General features: G+C 43.3%; 2 protein-coding genes across 5 annotated transcripts in view; one reads left to right on the top strand and one right to left on the bottom strand.

The window, feature by feature from the left end:
• Window positions 1-225: 225 nt before the first annotated feature.
• On the bottom strand, window positions 226-11,102 carry cry1b (cryptochrome circadian regulator 1b). The gene is made up of 9 exons (XM_020481020.2): window positions 10,532-11,102; window positions 6,936-7,044; window positions 5,447-5,589; window positions 4,910-5,183; window positions 4,331-4,783; window positions 4,069-4,220; window positions 3,558-3,760; window positions 3,132-3,251; window positions 226-1,247 (listed from the first exon to the last, which is right to left on the bottom strand). Exons 1-9 carry the CDS (start codon window positions 10,687-10,689, stop codon window positions 1,162-1,164), a joined length of 1,698 nt encoding a protein of 565 aa, XP_020336609.1. The 5' UTR covers window positions 10,690-11,102; the 3' UTR covers window positions 226-1,161.
• Window positions 11,012-19,693, top strand: part of btbd11b (BTB (POZ) domain containing 11b) — a 129,321-nt gene continuing 120,639 nt past the window's right edge. For 2 of the 4 annotated variants that reach the window (XM_020481019.2, XM_031822943.1), the window contains exon 1: window positions 14,466-15,581. In XM_020481019.2, the coding sequence (XP_020336608.2) occupies window positions 14,714-15,581 (868 nt within the window). In that variant the 5' untranslated portion in view covers window positions 14,466-14,713. Of the gene's footprint in view, window positions 11,108-11,167; window positions 11,234-14,465; window positions 15,582-19,693 lie in introns of those variants that run through there. The other 2 variants (XM_031822944.1, XM_031822945.1) reach the window with 2 other exon arrangements.

The following is a 19,693-nucleotide window of genomic DNA, read 5'->3' on the forward strand; positions in this document are numbered from 1 at the left end:
GGGCCTTACCCCCAATTTATCTCAATGCTGAGTGCCAAGCAGTCACACCAGGTCACATTTTTGGTATGACCATGGCCAGGTATCGAACTCACAACCTTCCAATGTCAGGGTTGACACTAACCACAATGCCACTGAGTTGGTCATTGAACTTAAGACAACCAATATTTGCATGTGCATGCCATAAGCATACCATTACACTAAAATAAATATTACTTTGAGCCAGTGTTCATTTTTTTAACCTTTTACTACAGATACATAAAGAACAGTCAATTTGTCAGTCTTCACACACAAATAACAATTGGGTTACAAGAAAACAAAATCATGCTATATCAAATTATTACTGTACAAATTGTGAGTTGAATCACTCACACACACATACTTATATACAGAAAGGGTTATATACTTCCCTTAAAACATTTACAAAGGCTAATAAGAAGGAAATGTGTTTATAAAATGTATTATGCACTTCTGCTGCCTTTAAATGCTCCTCAGAACCTTTGATTTCTGAATATCCAACAGCACTTGAAGGCGGCATTATACCCTATAGAATAACTAGGGGCATTTGACCTGACAATTCCAGGTTGGGTAATCGTGTTATCAGCTTGAGGCTGATGCCATTCCCAAAGGCTAAGACTGTATATTATACTGCACATAGCATGCCCTCAGGCTCAAACACAGCCACCACCCAGTGCTCTTTCAGCAAATATAACTTGTGCATCCATGTTCTTTGTATTAATTATAGTGATGCCAACATTTCTATTCAAGACAGTTTGGTGGTGTGCATGTTAAAGAGAGTCATCTTGTGAGACAGCATTACCTCCCTCTAGTAACACTGAGGACAGTGTCACTGTGGACTTGTGATTTGAGCTGTGGGTTTGAGATTCTCCACAGAGACAGAAGGTCACAGACCATTAGTTCTCTGGGCATCATGTGGTCGGATGTTCCATTTAGCCAGCTGACTTCACAGAAAGCTGGCAGAGTTTGTGGAATGCTTGCAGCCTTCTCTCCTCCTCCATTCCTGCTGCTGCTCACATAACTGAGGTAGATGTGCTCCTGTAGAGTTGACAGAGTCAGGGAAGGAGAACGCAACGTTGAGGCGCTGGTCAATTCTGCTGGAGAGCAGAGTTGCTGGAATCCCCTCTTTCTTCTCCTCTTCAGGCACTAGTTGCTGGTCTGCCTCCGGGACTTGTTGCTACAGCCCGGTGTGAGGTCCTCATTGCGACGCTTCACCATGACCTGTCCTCTGCCTGAATCAAAATCAATGATAATAGACATTTTTAGATCATATACAGTTGAAGCCGGAAGTTTACATACACTTAGGTTGGAGTCATTAAAACTCGTTTTTCAACCGCTCCACAAATGTCTTGTTAACAAACTATAGTTTTGGCAAGTTGGTTAGGACATCTACTTTGTGCATGACAAGTCATTTTTCCAACAATTGTTGACAGACAGATTATTTTACTGTATCACAATTCCAGTGGGTCAGAAGTTTACATACACCAAGTTCACTGTGCCTTCAAACAGCTTGGAAAATTCCAGGAAATGCCATGGCTTTAGAAGCTTCTGATAGGCTAATTGACATCATTTGAGTCAATTGGAGGTGTACCTGTGGATGTATTTCAAGGCCTACCTTCAAACTCAGTGCCTCTTTGCTTGACATCATGTTAAAATCTAAAGAAATCAGCCAAGAACCTCAGAAAAAAATGTGGACCTCCACAAGTGCCTGAAGGTACCAAGTTCATCTGTACAAACAATAGTACGCAAGTATAAACACCATGGGACCACGCAGCTGTCATACCGCTCAGGAAGGAGACACGTTCTGTCTCCTAGAGATGAACGTACTTTGGTGCGAAAAGTGCAAATCAATCCCAGAACAGCAAAGGACCTTGTGAACATTCTGGAGGAAGTAGGTACAAAAGTATCTATATCCACAGTAAAACAAGTCCTATATTGACATAACCTGAAAGGCCGCTCAGCAAGGAAGAAGCCACTGCTCCAAAACCTCCATAAAAAAGCCAGAGTACGGTTTGCAACTGCACATGGGGACAAAGATTGTACTTTTTGGAGAAATGTCCTCTGGTCTGATGAAACAAAAATAGAACTGTTTGGCCATAATGACCATTGTTATGTTTGGAGGAAAAGGGGGAGGCTTGCAAGCTGAAGAACATCATCCCAACCATGAAACATGGGGTGGCAGCATCATGTTATGGGGATGCTTTGCTGCAGGAGGGACTGCTGCACTTCACAAAATAGATGGCATCAAGAGGATGGAAAATTATGTGGATATATTGAAGCAACATCTCAAGACATCAGTCAGGAAGTTAAAGCTTGGTCCCAAATGGGTATTCCAAATGGACAATGACTTCAAGCATACTTCCAAAGTTGTGGCAAAATGGCTTAAGGACAACAAAGCCAAGGTATTGGAGTGGCCATCATCACAAAGCCCTGGTCTCAATCCCATAGAACATTTGTGGGCAGAACTGAAAAAGCATGTGCAAGCAAGGAGGCCTACAAACCTGACTCAGTTACACCAGCTCTGTCAGGAGGAATGTGCCAAAATTCACCCAACTTATTGTGGGAAGCTTGTGGAAGGCTACCCAAAACATTTGACTCTACTATTATTCTGACATTTCACATTCTTAAAATAAAATGGTGATCCTAACTGACCTAAAACAGAGACTTTTTACTTGGATTTAATGTCAGGAATTGTGAAAAACTGAGTTTAAATGTTTTTGTCTAAGGTATATGTAAACTTCTGACTTCAACTGTAATCTGATTATTTCCCTATGAAATTGGTTATGGAAAAATGCTATAACATTTTTGGTACGCATCTGCTTTGACGAATACTTTCAATTTCTGATCGGTATTACTATTCTGATCTACCCTTTGTTCAATCAGGGAGGTCAATTAAAAGCCTATTCCAATCTGCAACCACTTATCATCCTTAGTAACATCAAGCCTGACAAGTACTATCACATGACACACCTTTCCCACCCATTCCACAGCCCACATCAGAGATGGATGAAGTCACAGTCAATCTCAGTGTAGATAAGATTAAGGTTAACACTGATCTTTGGAAAAATCCCAGTTTCTCTGTTGCAGTCAAGAAAGGAATTAAGGAGGATTGTTACCTGCTTGAGCGGCTCCCTCATTCTGGATTTCTTCAGGGGAGGGCCCTGGCATTGGACCGGTCATGACCCCTGCACCGTGTCCACTGTCATTAGGATTGGCAGGCACTGTCGCGAGCAGCCCTGTGAAATGGAGACAGAGTTGGACAGTCAGTCTCTACCACACCACAGCCCCATAGACAATCATTGATAATGGTAACAATACAGTTATAAAAGAAAATAAAGTCACTGTATTCACAATCAATTTCAAAGTAGGAGTGCTGATCCCCCCCCACTTTTATTCATTATATTTAAAAGTCAAAACTTCTACTCCGTGACACTTTGTGAATAGTTTATCATGGAAATTGTTAATGTCTGAAAATAGCTGATTTGCAGCGGACTTCAAAGCGATTAGCTGTACATTAAGCAGGTCATGTGCTCTGTGCTCACCCAGGCCGCGGTAGCAGGAGAGCTGTTGGTAGATCTGCTTCATCCTCTCCACGTTGAGGCGGCTGGCCTCGGCGTGGTGCACCATGGGTTTGGGGTAGTGCACACCGATCACGCACTTGGCCGCCTTCTGCACGCTCTCGGGTGCGTTCCAGGGGTCGTAGATGTACTTGGCCGGGAAGCCCTTCAGTATGGGAAGATAGCGCCTGGAAAAAACAAATGGAGAAAAGACAGTTTAAAAAAGGACCATGGTGACTTCTGAAATGAACAATAATGAAACAAATTTCCCATGACATTTCTAGTTGGTACAGCATGGAAATCTCATTAAGACTCAATGGAGTGTATAATGAGACATTGTAGTCTAGCAGGTCGTATACAAAATTGTTTGTCATGGTTTTCTGCATGTTCTACATGCCTTGTCACAGGCACGGGGAAATAAAACACTAAGGTCTAGTACAGTGTACCACACTGGTTAAAATTAGCAGTGGACAACTAAGTGCAGGAAAGATCTTACCGTATGTAGTCTCCGTTGGGGTCTGTCCTCCTGCCAAAGCCCACGGGGCAGTAACAGTGGAAGAACTGCTGGAAGAAGGAGCTGCAGGAGAGCCACATCCAGCTGCCTGCGTTCACACTCCAGTCTGCATCCAGCAGCAGCTCCTCAAATACCTGACAGGTACAGAAACACACACGCTGAGATACAAACAGAACGATAAACAGTCATACATACATCAGATTTCCCCCTGTCATCTCCTCTCTCCCCCTGCCCCAGTATCTACCTTCATGCCCTCCTCCCAGCTGATCCACAGGTCTCCCCGGGTCAGGAAGCAGGCCACGGCGTGTCTGGCCAGGTGGTGGATCCAGCCCTCCTGCCTCAGCTGGGTCATGATGGCGTCGATCCAGGGAAACCCTGTCCTCCCCTCAGCCCACTTGGCCAGCGCCTCTGGGTTGCGGTCCCAGGGAATCTGCACGCACACAGGGTTGCCCTCCATCTTGTCAAAGCAGGGGTTGTTGGTGGCCGTGGTGTAAAAGAACTCGCGCCACAACAGCTGGCCATAAAGTGAGAGGGGCGGAGAGCTGTTTTTCTTGACCTTCCTGTAGAGGTCAGTGAGTTTGAAGTAGAAGAGGCGACAGGAGAGGCAGCCGAAGCGGAGGTAGGGGCTGAGGCCCGTGGGGCTGGCCAACAGGGAGTTGGCGTTCATCCGGGGACGCTCAAAGTTGGCCACCCACGCCTGGAACATAGAGGGTTAGGGTTTGAGTCAGCACCCCAGAAGAAAACTGATTCCAACACAGGTACTGTATGTGTCCACCACACTGGTTCAGTAGTGGTGGGATATAAAGAAGGGACTCCTTCCCACCTTTCTCTCCAGGTGCCTCTCCAGGCGAGTGAGGGCCTCCGTCTCTCCCCCCGGCCATACTGCTGTAGCCAGGCCTTCTGTCTCAAAGCCAAGCTCCTCCAAGGACGGCACGCCAAACTTGTCGTCGTGGTCGTCACTGATCGGCGTGGCACACTTCTGCATGACCTCAGCGGTGATGGTCTCGGCGGGCATCTCCACGGCATCCATGTGACTTATGAGCACCTGGAAACGCTTGTAGGTGAGAGGGGACAGGCCTCCGTTCAGCTCGATGATCCTACAGAGACACATGGACAGAGATAGCGGAATTTAGTGCATCACATAAATTAAACTATAATGTTAGTGTTATGAATATGTTTCTAATACATCATGTTTGCGTATTTGCGCAACTTGATGACTTAATAACAACAAGGTAATAACATTCTCATTGCTTTGACATGGGTTGTGTTCTCACAAGATCTAATATATGTCAGCCATGAACTACAGTAGCTAGATCTCCTTGACGGTGTGTGTGTACGTGTATCTGTAAGATTCACTCACTTGTCTAGGTCGTAGAGCGTGTGGGAGACTTTGACCGTGACTTCCACCCCGGCCTCGCTGGCCAGCTTTCGGATGGCGGCATCACGCTCCTTGCCGAAGGGCTCAGAGTCGTACTCGTAAGACAGCCGGCTAATCTGCCATTCCTGGGAAGTTGAGAGAGAGAGAGACAAGGTCAGTCACGCCACAGTCAGACGCAATGGTAAATAGGGAACTTTGGTAAAGATCAAGAACACGTAGGAAGTGCATAGAAAATACCATGGAATTCAAATAGTACTAAAGTACTAAATAGTACACATACAGATCAAGTGAAGACTGAATACAGTGGAAGCCACTCCTCAGTAAAAGGTACCTCAAGGACTCTCAGAAACAAGATTGAACTCTTTGGCCTGAATGCCAAGCATCACATCTGGAGGAAACCAGGCACCACCTGGCCAATACCATCCCATCCCATGCATCGCTGATGTTTTTCAGTGGCAGGGACTGGGAGACTAGTCAGGATCAAGGGAAGATGAACAGAGAAATCCTTGATGAAAACCTGCTCTAGAGTGCTCAGGACCTCAGACGGGTGGAGGTTCACCTTTTAATTTATTTTTATTTGACCTTTATTTATTTTTATTTGACCTTTTCAGTTAAGAACAAATTCTTATTTTCAATGACGGCTGTTAACTGCCTGTTTAGGGGCAGAATGACAGATTTGTACTTTGTCAGCTCGGGGATACGAATGCTCTAACCACTAGGCTACCCTGCCACCCCAACAGGACAACGACCGTAAGCAAACAACCAAGACAACATGGGACTGGCTTAGGGACTAGTCTCGGAATGTCCTTGAGTGGTCCAGCCAGAGCCCAGACTTGAACCCGATTGAACATCTCTGGAGAGACCTGAAAATAGCTGTGCAGTGATGCTCCCCATCCAACCTGACAGAGCTTGAGAGGATCTGCAGAGAAGAATGGGAGAAACTCCCCAAATACAGGTGTGCCATGCTTATAGCATCATACCCAAGACTTGAGGCTGTAGTCGCTACCAAAGGTGCTTCAACAAAGTACTGAGTAAAGGGTCTGAATACTTATGTAAATTTGATATTTCAGTTCTCTTTTTTTCTTATTTTTTGCAAAAATGTATAAAGACCTGTTTTTGCTTTGTCATTATGGGGTATAGTGTGTAGATTGATGAGGGGGAAAATGTTCAATCAATTTTAAAATAAGCCTGTAACGTAACAAAATTCGGAAAAAGTCAAGGGGTCTGAACACTTTCCGAAGGCACTGTATATCAAGACATTTGAGACGATATGACACAGTGGAAGTATAGTACAGTAACTGACTAGTTTAATCCCACGAGACTGTATTTCTATGGGGCATACTGTACTTTTATGAGGCATACGTGTACAGTACACAGTGGCTGTGCAGTACTGTAAGTGTGATGGGTTAACTCTGATACGGTAGTGTGATGGTTTACTACTACAGTACAAGTGTGACAGTGTTAATTGCACCTTGAACAGCCTGGGGAAGACATCAGTAGGCTGGCCCCGGATGACAAACAGACGGGAGTGGAGTTTGCGGAGGCTAGCGTCTAGGTCCTCCAGACACTGGAGTAAGAACCTGGAATCAAACAGAGAAGATGATCAATGACCTGATCATATAATCAGAGAGGAAACAGGCTACAGGTGTAACAAGGCCTCCTGCTCAGGATTCACAAAAAACCTGTCGCCTATTTTTATTATGTTTTATGGTATTTAGTTTAGTCGTTATCCCAAGGTCACATAATGGATGTTCCAGCTCTCATTAGGCACGAGTGAACATATGATCCATACATCCATCATACATGTGGTAAGTAGAGTTGCACCATATCAAAGGGCTTTACGTCATTGCAACAAAGCCTTTGAAGTGAATGTAAAGTGGTGATTGAATCAAAAAGAAGGCTAGTGGAAAGGAATTGCAATCATGGGAATGTCAGCTGCTTCTCTCAGTGCAGAGAGATTTATGCAGGGAGATTCTATTGAGAAAACATGTCCTTCACCACCAGATTATAAAAGCACTCTAAATTTTACATAGGCCAAATCCTCTGCCTATCATTTAAAACACTGATTGGAAACATTGAGTGGAAGATCTGTCTGACTGAATGGAACATACTACGCTATGAGTAAGTCATGTAGAACAATAAGGTCTCTGTACCATCCCAGCCTTGTAGTATTTACATGACAACAGGAGGGCGCTCTCGGCTCACAGCAAAGTCCACAGTTTAACAAAACGATAGACGGCTCCATCAGCTGGCAAAGCATGGCTAGTGGAACTACAAGCCCTCATTAGAATGTGGAGATTTTAAACTGTAATTCCTCACATTTCTGAGTAAGCGAACATGAACACAAAGCCTGTATCAACATTACAGAACATCTCTGGCTAACACGAACAGTCATTCTCTGCCGAAGTAGTGGGTACACTAGCATAAGTGACAAGCCTGGGCCAATGGGGAAGGACTGCTTGATTGATCCTCTACAAACAGCCCTACCTTAGACCTTCTCATTCTGCTGTCATATGATCCTCAAACTACATGGGAAGTGTTGACCACAAAATAATATTGACTCCTGCTGAAGCAAGCATGACATGAGTCATCATTGTATCATGTAGCCAATAAATTACTCCTTTAACTAGGCCTAATTTGTTATGACAACTTGGATATCAACCAAGTCAAGAGAGGGCGACTGTCTGAACGTTGTGTTCTGTGTTGGGTGACTGGACTGTCCCTTTAAGGAGGCATCAATTCATCCAGACCCTTATCTGAGAATGGTGTCCTCGTTTTGTGTTGCGGTCCTCCATTCACACAGTGAATGCTGTACTTGGAACTCGAATGAAACAGGTTTGGTAGAGCGTTTATCACAAGCAGCAGGGTTTACAATATGATCTCTGAAAAGGTAATATAACCTATTATACAACATATGACGACTAGCGGCCCTGCAAGCAATGTCATCATCATGCATACACTTGAACAGCAGAGTAATGCATGGTGACCACAAAGTGAACATTGCTGGGTATGCTAAATCCCATCTGAGACTCAGTTGTTCCACTCACCTGGAGCAGACTACACACACTGGGAACTTTATATTGACTAGGCCTAAATATATTCTAGCAGGCTGGTGCTGGTCCCAGAGGAGAAGTGTTCTTTCTTATAGCTAGGACAGCCTATGCCATTCTGTTCTGGCTGGTAAAGCTACAAGCTGCTTACCTATTGCAGATTCAGTCTTCCCAGCCTGGTGCAGGTCTACAATTTTGTTTCTGGTGTCCTTTGACAGCTCTTTAGTCTTGGCCATAGTGGAGTTTGGAGTGTGACTGTTTGAGGTTGTGGACAGGTGTCTTTTATACTGATAACTAGTTCAAACAGGTGCCATTAATACAGGTAACGAGTGGAGGACAGAGGAGCCTCTTAAAGAAGAAGTTACAGGTCTGTGAGAGCCAAAAATCTTGCTTGTTTGTAGGTGAGCAAATACTTACTTTCCACCATAATTTGCAAATAAATTCATAAAAAATCCTACAATGTGATTTTCTGGATTTTTTTCTCATTTTGTCTGTCATAGTTGAAGTGTACCTATGATGACAATTACAGGCCTCTCTCATATTTTTAAGTGGGAGAACTTGCATATGTTGTATAATAGGTTATATTACCTTTTCAGAGATCATATTGTAAACCCTGCTGCTTGTGATAAACGCTCTACCAAACCTGTTTCATTCGAGTTCCAAGTACAGCATTCACTGTGTGAATGGAGGACCGCAACACAAAACGAGGACACCATTCTCAGATAAGGGTCTGGATGAATTGATGCCTGCGGTGGCTGACTAAATACTTTTTTGCCCCACTGTATGTGAGCTGCCTGGCTCAATCACCGGCTAATAGGGCAGCTACTATAAGGGAAGTCTAGATCTCAGGAGGAAGTATGGTTGAGCGTGGGTTGAATGTAGGTCAAAGCTGCGAGGACTGGAGAGGAGAATGTCATAACCACCCCAATGACACAGTGCCCCATTTCCAATGCCTGCCCACACTCAGCCAGGATGGGGAGGGGGACTTACATAATCCTTACTGCTATGCATGTTCTTAAACCCTGCTGAAATGTAGGCTTACTCTCCCGGTGGTAATAGAAACTACTGAGAATACCCTGCGTACAGGGATGTTTTCGACATGGGTAATGCAGTCAGGTCATTCTCCCCTTCTCCTGCTCTAAAACAGGAGGTTATGTCTTACATGAACATTCTTATAAGTGGCCAAACTAAAGCAGCATAGTATGTGGGCTAAATGAAAGGGAGGGAATCCAAGGTAAATCAGTAATCAACTGTCCTTGGTGCCCTGGAATGCCCTTGTTTCCTGTGTGGCACACAGATGTACTTGTAATGCAATAATTGACAGTCAATATTTACTATAACTGTGTGCATAAGTGTGGTGCTAGGAAAGCCCTAGTTTCCTGCCTAAGCGGTACACCACACCCACACACTAATGTCATTCATAACCACCTACAGCACTGTGATTCCTCCTTCTGGTGTTATGATAACCAAATCTGGGTTTTCCTTAACCTATTGCCAAATGTGCATAAGTGGCGTCTGGCATGCCCACAAGGTCATAATCTATCGAAAAGGAAACCATGATGGATCCATCAGAGCCCCTAGGCAAATTCACAAACGTGGCAATGCAAAAAGCAGGGACCTGTGTGACCTACATCTGCGGTAAACACATCCATGTTGGGTGAGTGCAATACGAGCCACTCAATTAAAACACGTCCTCTAATACAGGGGTTCCCAAACGCTTTCTATGGGAAACTGCTCACTCCCCTCATTGGTGGAGAGAATTTTGCAAGCTTAAAGCTTATTTCCTGCAATTCTATAAATGTTGTCATGGGGTGCAAATAAAATGTTGCAGTTAAACAAAAATACTAAATTAAATGAAAAAAAACATTAGCTGACATGGGCTAGTTGATCTGGACATTTCTGACAAGTTATAAATATCTCTCTAAGGTCTGCAATGACTAACATGACAAGAGGAACTGATGATGCACTACCCAATTTAGAAATAGCACCTTGTGCATTCTACTATTAGGACCCCTACCTCCACCTGCTGATGCCCACGTTGGAGGACCCTGCAAACCAGGGGTCTAGGATGTAAACATAGCGAAGGGTGTCCGCTCCCCGGATCGACTCCTTTAGAGAGGGGTTGTCGTGGAGCCGCAGTCCCTTCCTGAACCAGTGGATCGTGTTGCCGACCATTTCACCTGCTGTCTATTCTAGTTATGTCCACGACTCGAGTCGTTGGTTATAGCGCTGATGTCAAAACAAAACGCGTAGGAGCTAAAACAATAGCCCTTGCATGCCCAATCTAAGTTTCGGTTATGTCGCCTAGATGGTTTTATACTGTAATGTTATTATATTTTTTATATTTTTTATTAACCTGTTATAAACGATGTTCGACCTGATGGCTAGCCTAGCAGCTCGAAAAATGTATAATTGCGTTGCCGTATCTTGCTATTTTCCAGATACGGAAGAAGAGTGAACTAAAGTACAGTAGGTAGAGCGTTTTGATGAGAAATGAAACTGTCTTCCAGTATCACTCGAATGTATTTCCATATTCTAAGAAAATGTTCCCTGTTGAAATGAACTTTCTTTGACAACGGCTCCACCCAAAGAGGTACGCGGATAAGAATGAACGAATCTGATTGGTCAATGTCACCAGTTATGTAACGTTTGCTCGCTCACGTTTCGGTAGTGTGCTTACTCCTATCTTGTGTTTTTCCACAGGCATCACTTATACACGGTAAATATCCACACAACACACTATTTGATGTTTAATAAGTTATTTACAGATTACTTTAAACACCATAGTCAGAATATCGATCTTATTTTGGATGTTGTTGACAAAAATGTGTGCCGCCTGCCCGCGTCATGATTATTTACGCAGAACCCGGATGAACACATGTACTAGAAAAAATGATTATACAAGTGTATCTGTAGGCCTAGTGGGCAACCCATCACCATCACACGTCTAAGCATGTGATGAATGTCAAATACTATCTGTCATGAGACTATGTACCACTATGTATTTACGTTAAAATTCCATCATTTCAAAATGTATTCAAACCAAATAACTATTCTTGCCTAGATATTATGCATGCCTACCAATGCAGAATTTCAGATGTGATCAGATTTCAATCAACAACGTATCAGCAAAGATCATAAGGTAGCCTAAACACCTTAAAAGAAGCAACCAACTGTCACACAGTATTGCATTACTAGGCCCTACACTTTAATTACATTGTCCTGAAGCATGAGGTGTGAAAACATCATGTGGAGGATGATTGTGTGAAACAATTACAAACTGTAGGAGTTTTTATTCATGAGACAAGGGATGGGTGGGTAGTTGGATGAGGAAACATGCAGTTTGAATAGCTAGACACTAGATTGTAATATGCAATAACCATTTTTAGTAGCATACATTACACTGCGTATAGTATAGTTGATAATCATTTGATGAAGGAAAAGTTCAATGACAACATGACTGTGTGAACTTTGAATATGTAAAATAATAAGGGAATTTCTTTATAGTAGCCTAAGTCTTACACGTCTGGAAATGTATGGTGAGACTAGATCTTTGACATAATGATAGAGGTTTGCAAACTGAGCACCAGGGTTCAGTGTTGCTCCAGGGATAAGCAGCACACAACTTCATCACAAAATGTACCAACAATACTCTCCTCAATCAAGTTAAAATCAAATCAATGTAATTTGTCACATACACAGTTTACAGCAGGTGGGAAAGGTGCAGTGAAATGCTTATGTGCTAGATCTTCAACAATGCAGTACATCAGTCAATAATAACAATAAAAAAGAGTCAAGTAAAAAAATAACAAGTAATAGAAGCGGTAGTATGCATTGTAATAATAGACTGTATAGAAATATAAACTTGGTAGTAGTGTCTTGGTCGCGCAGTAGAATAAATAGTATATAATAGAACATCAGGGTTGACTGTTGTGTGTGTGTCTGAGTGTGTGTGTGTGTGTTCAATCCCACAGATGTCAACAGTGCCCCATATCAGGACCAATTAAAGTTAGATGAGAAATAGTCTATGTCCCAATTATGTCTCTTTCCTCCCAAAATGTGCACTTGTTTACTTCCCCTTGCTGATTTGAAAGGAAATGACTGGTATAAGAAATATGGTGGAACATTTGCCTGGCTACGCTTCCACATCGCTACGGCCAAGTGACGCTTCTCCACGATAAGTCTGGATTTGCCTCCCTCCCCGACGATTTTTAGAATGCAAAGGCATTCTGCCCGTTCTTATTGGTCCCAGAAACCTGATAGCGTCAAAGACAGTACAGTATGAAGATAGGCTAAAACTGCTTCTCCGATAGAAATCCCCGATCACACTTGTAGGTGATGTCATGGCGACGTTGGCTAGCTAAGCTCATGAGTAGAAACACATCATCGTGTCTAACGGTCGCCTCCCGTCGAACTGCGCATGTGCAAGCCATCAAATCAAATGCTCTCCTTTGATATAAAGTTATTTTTTACAAAAATTAAAATGTGTCAGTTTGTCACTCATGAGGTTGGAGTAATAACAACTTCAACTACTTAAGACATTGGCTGGAGTCTAGATTGTGCCTTTAAATTTTGAAAAAATTAACAAATAAGGAAACATTTTTGACTTCTCTCATTGACTTCTCAAACCCCGGGCTGGTCTGTTTGGTCTCGCAAGCGTTCCTGGAATTCTCACAATCTTGGGCCTCTGGGTTTAGAAACTCTGTGATGATGTTGTCAACTTTGACACTCTGATTGGTTAGATTTGTTAGAGATGATCCAATCGCTGATTAATTTGTTTTGTACAACACCCCTCATTTGGAAGTCCCACAAATGACTTCTATGATGGCAGTTTCAGACTGAATGTATGTAGCAATCGATAGAGCAGCAGAGTTAAATTCAGGGTGAGTCATCGGACAAATGGAACATCCCACTAGCCCATGCATCAACCAATCCAATGCTTTTACATTTGTGGGAATTTAGACTTCAGGAGATAGGTGATATTAAGATGCGCCCAAAGCTATCTATGGCATAGGGCTATCAATCAGCTCAGGGACATTTTCTGTTGTTACACATGTTGACATTCACAATATGTTATGTACAGTGTAGCCAACCTCTCTTGCTCTCTCTCTTTCTCCCTCTCTCATACATGCAGTTTGTGTGTGCCTGTAAAATTATAATTTTCAGCCTGTCAAAGGCTCTATCCACACACATGCGCGTGCGCATACACACACGCACACACACACACACAGTCAATCAAATGATGCATCTTTAGCATTTGATGCAGTATAACGTGCGACCTTGACAAAGAATGCAGATGTCTTCCTATCAATGAGCTCTAGCTATCTCCATGTAAGGGACGCAGACCACAGAGAGGGGATACATTATGCATGTCATCCATTATTAATAGTCTTGAGTCATGTTACCATCATTACTGGCAGAAAAAATAATGTGTAAGGGACTTTACTATCCATAGCATGACATATTTGCTGCACTATGTGGATAACCACATTATCCAGTTTATCCAGTCCATTAGAATCAGACCATTAGCAATGATGTTTGACATGTTCAAATTACAGTGAATAAAAGGACTGTGGTGTTCCTCTGCCAGATCTTACAACGCTTGGATAGGTATTTAGGTATAAGATACCCACATCATATATTATAGCAATCTGTCAGTCAATGACACAATCGATGAAGTAGTGCGCAACCATTGGTTAATGCAGGGGAACTCGACCATAGCTTACCTTATGAAGTTATATTTTCCAATATAAGCTAACAATTAAATTAAGAATATTACATTAAAAATAATTCTATAGGTATTTAATATTCACTTCTCCTATGGGCTGTACATTGAACTGAGTAGCCTAATCTAAAGTAATAGATGGAGGCGGTCCTAATTCAAAAACTCAGTTTTCCCGAGAGGTTATTGGCCGTTTAAAGCGCTCTATTCTCCATAGCCCCGCCTCCATCTATCAGGCTCTTACTGCGTAAAATACAGACCACTGTAGCTGCACGATGTGCTACGATGCAACGACTTTGAAGTTTTAGTTTGGACTGGGGAATAGCAAGTTGATGTTTTTTCAATGAAGGCAACAGGATAAAAGGTTTAATCTTCAGAATACATTGCACTAGGGCTTTAATTGCATTCATTTAATTTTATCAGGCGACGTTTTGTGCCATTAATTCCAAAGCCCTCTTTACAGTATGAGGTGCAGTTATGGCAAGCAGTAGTAATAAGTCAGTTACGAGGACCCTGGAGGATTTGACGCTTGATTCGGGTTATGGTGGAGCAGCGGACTCCTTCAGGTCTTCCAGTGCTTCACTGTGCTGTTCCGAGGCACATATACCGTATGCGCATGGGGCGAATTTCTGGCATTTAACCGACTCCATGCACAGTCGCCACAACAGCCTAGACACTGTCAACACCGTCCTGGTCGAAGACGCCGAGAACCTGGAGTGCTTCGGACAGTGCGCTAAACTACCCGAGCTAGAGGACGTGCCATGGAGCCTCGGGGAAGTAGAGAGCGCACTAAACAAGGACGAAGAGTTGAGACTGGGGGTCGTGTCACAGGAGATCCTGGCTAGGCTCTCGGTCCTCATCAGCCGTGCGCTCGTGAGGGTCGCGAAGGAAGCGCAGCGCCTGAGTTTGCGCTATGCCAAATGCACCAAATATGAGATTCAAAGTGCCGTTAAGGTTGTCATGTCTTGGTCTGTCTCTGTGAACTGCATCACAGCGGCACTCAGTGCATTGTCCATGTACAACATGAGCACTGAGGACAAGTTCAGCCGCGGAAAGTCGCTCCGGTGCGGACTAATTTTTAACGTGGGGAAGTTCTTCAGGTGGATGGTGGACAGCCGGGTTGCGGTGAGGATCCACGAGCACGCGGCCATCTACCTGACAGGGTGCATGGAGAGTCTTTTCCGAGAGGTGTACGCGCGGGCACTGCGCAGCGCACTCGTGGAAAAAGATAACGGGATCCCTAAGTTCACAGTCGAGTCCCTCGAACAGGCCATCAACAACGACTCGGAGTTATGGGGGTTCCTGCAGCAATATCAACACCTCATTTGTGGGAAGAATGCGAGTGGTAAGTTGTGTACCTGTTAATTAAGTTCTGTGACGCATCAACCTTGCGAGTAATTTTAACGTATTATTTGTTATTGTGCCAAAAACAGTGAAGTGATATCACCTGGCTGTAATATAGTCATGATCAAGTTAGCAGTTCACTCTCGCATACAACATTTGCGTTGGACAGGGGTGGAGGGATAACATGACCTCACATATGAATTATGTATTTGTTCCCGTGTCTGTCTGACGTGTCAGGATCATCCTGGGTAACCTCATTGTTGAGTAACTGTATTCAAATGTTCTATGCTGACGTACAAGCATAGAGGGGCCCCAACAGACACTGACGTTACATGCTTTCTCAATGGCTGTTTCTCAACAACAACAACAAAAAATCTAATTTCAACATAAGCTCTTGCCTTCAGACTTCTCCACTGGTCTTCCATGCTGTAATATATTTCATCAGTTGTAATCTAATGTAATAATAACCTAATGTAATAACAGGCTTTATTACATCTGTGATATATGCATTCAAAGTGCTTCTGTGGCTCCATACTTCAACAAGGTTATGTAATACAGAGCCCCAGGGCAAGTGTTATCATGGGTTATTCTGAGTGATGTGAATGGGACTGAGTTGAAGACAGAGGAGAGGACCCTACTGATGCTGTTTTAAAGAGAGCTAAGGGGTAGGAGAAAGAGCACAGTTCAAATGGCTCAATGTACTGCCAATGGTCCTTAGCACATCATCACACCCATTGCAATTGCGACAAGTGGAGACCTCAAATGCACTGTGCCTAACTGTAGAAGGTTATGTAGCCTACCTCACAGCATTCTCATTTCCAATGTGTAACGATATTTAACATATCTGAGTGATGGTTGACCTTTTAACCGAATGCTAACCGAAACCCCTCATATTGTTCCAGCCATTCTCTCTCTGCCTAGATGAGTAATTGAGGTGATTATTCCAGTATTATGGTAATGTTGGCCTCTCTCTTAGACTCAGTATGCATATCTTTATAGCATCTCTACTGCTGCCAGAGCTATTTTCCTTCGCTGGTGATTTTCATAAACAGAACTCCAAATCCATTGTGGTGATTAAATCTCCCTGTTTCTTTTGCATTTAGTATGACTCCCCTCCCTGTCCCCGCCCACCGCTCCCCTCTTCATCCATGCCCTCCTCCCCTTCCCTCTAAAGCCATAGCGTGGTCCCCTGTGCTGGCAGAGTGGGCTCCTTGGTCAGAGAGAGGGTATTTGTCCTGTAAGTTAGAGTGTATTTGTTATAGGGACCAGAGTTCTTCCTGACCATGCAATCGGATCAGGGAAAACTCTTGGCCTTATAGGCTGTCTCAGAGGCCCTTGTCAGGTCATGTGGTCAGTAAATACTACTAGAACCTAGTTTTAATTAACATCTTACTATTAAAATGTCCAAGATCAAGATAGCAGCATGTTATAGCAAAAGAAAAACAGCTGTCATTCATTGGAAAGAGCTATTATAAAGATATATTATTTTATAATCCTCTACATTTCCCACTTTCCAGTGTGAAATAAAGTCGTATTGATGAAGTGTATGTGGTAAGCATTTCATGTCATGGGAGCCATTGGAACACCACAGGGACCATTACCCCTACCATCACCACCACCACAGGGACCATTACCCCTACCATCACCACCACCACAGGGACCATTACCCCTACCATCACCACCACCACAGGGACCATCACCACCACCACAGGGACCATTACCCCTACCATCACCACCACCACAGGGACCATTACCCCTACCACCACCACAGGGACCATTACCCCTACCATCACCACCACCACAGGGACCATTACCCCTACCATCACCATCACCACAGGGACCATTACCCCTACCACCACCACAGGGACCATTACCCCTACCATCACCACAGGGACCATTACCCCTACCACACACTACTTCTACTTACACAACTACTATCCTACTATCCTATTCCTTCCCCCTGTTCTCACGTTTACTGAGCTACTACCCACTGGGCACAGACAATAGTTCAGAGTTAGTTTTCAACAAAAATTGTCACCATGTAATTGGATTTAGGTTGCGTGAAAAAAAGACATGTTGATGACTTTCTGCAAATCCAATAGGTTTTGCCCAGTGGGTAGCTGTTCTCCATTGGCACATCAGGCATATGGCAACCATGGCCCTCCCCTCCGACCAGCCTGGTCTCATAGACTAAACATAACATAATAAATGTAAATCCGGGACACTCTAATTAGTATGATATGTTACGTTTGGTATGTTTACATAAGACAGGTTAGTTAAGGCAAAAACGGCTAGGGTGGTTGTTCGGGGTGGATGGGTAGTTGTATAAAACAAACGTCTAGCAACCCAAAGGTTGTGCGTTCAAATCTCATCACGGATTTGAGATAATTAGAAACTCTGAAACTACTTACTACTTTTTTCTACTTTGCGACTACTTAGCATGTTAGCTAATTCTTCCCCTAACCTTACCCCTTTAACTTTACTCCTAACCTTAACCCCTAGCCTAGCTAGAGTTAGCTACTTAGTTAACGTTAGCGGTAGCTGTCTAGATAACTAGCTAATGTTAGCCACAACAAATTGTAATTCGTAACATATCATACAAATTGCAGTTCATAACATATCATACGAAATGGATGGACATCCACAAATGAATACATACCAGGCGAAGTGTAACATATCCTACTAATTTGAGTGTCCCTGACTTACGTTGACAATGTTATGTCTACCCCTGAGTCCACGTTGCTCCCACACACCTCAAAGGTTGATTTCAGCAGATACTGCTTCTGTATTCTGCTTAGGTGTTGGGTTCCCCTCTCTGCCTTTGGTATCCTGTCAAATTGTTCTGAGAACATTAAGAAACATTCTTCTATGGGAATTTCAGTACTTGAGCATAATGTTTCCTCAGTGGTGGAAAAAGTACCCAATTGTCATACTTGAGTAAAAGTAAAGGTAACTTCATTAAAAAAATACAGTAAAAGTGAAAATCACCCAGTAAATTACTACTTCAGTAAAAGTCTAAAAGTATTTGGTTTTATATCTACTTAAGTATCAAAAGTAAATGTAATTGATAACATATGCTTAAGTATCAAAAGTAAAAAATAAAAGTATAAATCATTTAAAATTCCTTATGTTAAACAAACCGGCACGATTTTCTTGTTTTTAAAATTTACGGATAGTGAGGGGCACACTCCAACACTCACACATCATTTACAAACTAAGAATTTGTGTTTAATGAGTCCGCCAGATCAGAGGTAGTAGGGATGACCAGACATGTTCTCTTGATAAGTTCTCTAAAATGTGCAGTTTTGTCAAACAACACAATGCCATCAGATGTCTCAAGATTTGAGGGAGCGTGCAATTGGCATGCTGACTGCAGAAATGTCCACCAGAGCTGTTGCCAGAAAATGATTTTTCATTTATTTACATTAAGCCGCCTACAACGTTGTTTTAGAGAATTTGTCTTTACATCCAACCAGCCTCACAACCACAGACCACGTTTAACCACACCAGCCCAGGACCTCCACATCCATCTTTTTCACCTGACTGCAGTTTGTCGTCGTAACCGAATTCAGTGAGCAAATGCTCACGTTCGATGCCACTGGCACGCTTGGGAAGTGTGCTCTTCATGGATGAATCCCAGTTTCAACTGTACTGGGCAGATGGCAGTAGGGTGTCATGTGGGCAAGCGGTTTGGTGATGTCAACATTGTGAACAGAGTGCCCCATGGTGACGGTGGGATTATGGTATGGGCAGGCATAAGCTACGGACAACGAACGCAATTGTATTTTATTGATAGCAATTTGAATGCACACAGATGCTGAGGCCCATTGTCGTGCCATTCATCCGCCGCCATAACCTCATGTTTCAGCATGATAACGCATGGCCCCATGTCACAAGGATCTGTAAACAATTCCTAGAAGCTGAACATTTCTCAGTTCTTCCATGGCCTGCATACTCACCAGACATGTCACCCATTGAGCATATTTGGGATGCTCTGGATCGACATGTACGACAGCGTGTTCCAGTTCCCGCCAATATCCAGCAACTTCGCATAGCCATTGAAGAGCATGGGAACAACATTCCACAGCCTGATCAACTCTATGCAAAGGAGAT

Source organism: Oncorhynchus kisutch, linkage group LG4 (genome assembly GCF_002021735.2).
Source record: "Oncorhynchus kisutch isolate 150728-3 linkage group LG4, Okis_V2, whole genome shotgun sequence".
In the NCBI taxonomy this organism is placed as follows: Eukaryota; Metazoa; Chordata; class Actinopteri; order Salmoniformes; family Salmonidae; genus Oncorhynchus; species Oncorhynchus kisutch.

Bases quoted from the DNA above. Each gene is read 5' to 3' on its own strand.
- cry1b (XM_020481020.2), bottom strand. From the start codon at position 10,689: ATGGTCGGCAACACGATCCACTGGTTCAGGAAGGGACTGCGGCTCCAC. The intron at 4,784-4,909 runs GTGGGAAGGAGT...TCTATGTTCCAG, and splicing joins AGAGGCACCTGGAGAGAAAG to GCGTGGGTGGCCAACTTTGA. The intron at 4,221-4,330 runs GTAGATACTGGG...TGTACCTGTCAG, and splicing joins GCTGGGAGGAGGGCATGAAG to GTATTTGAGGAGCTGCTGCT.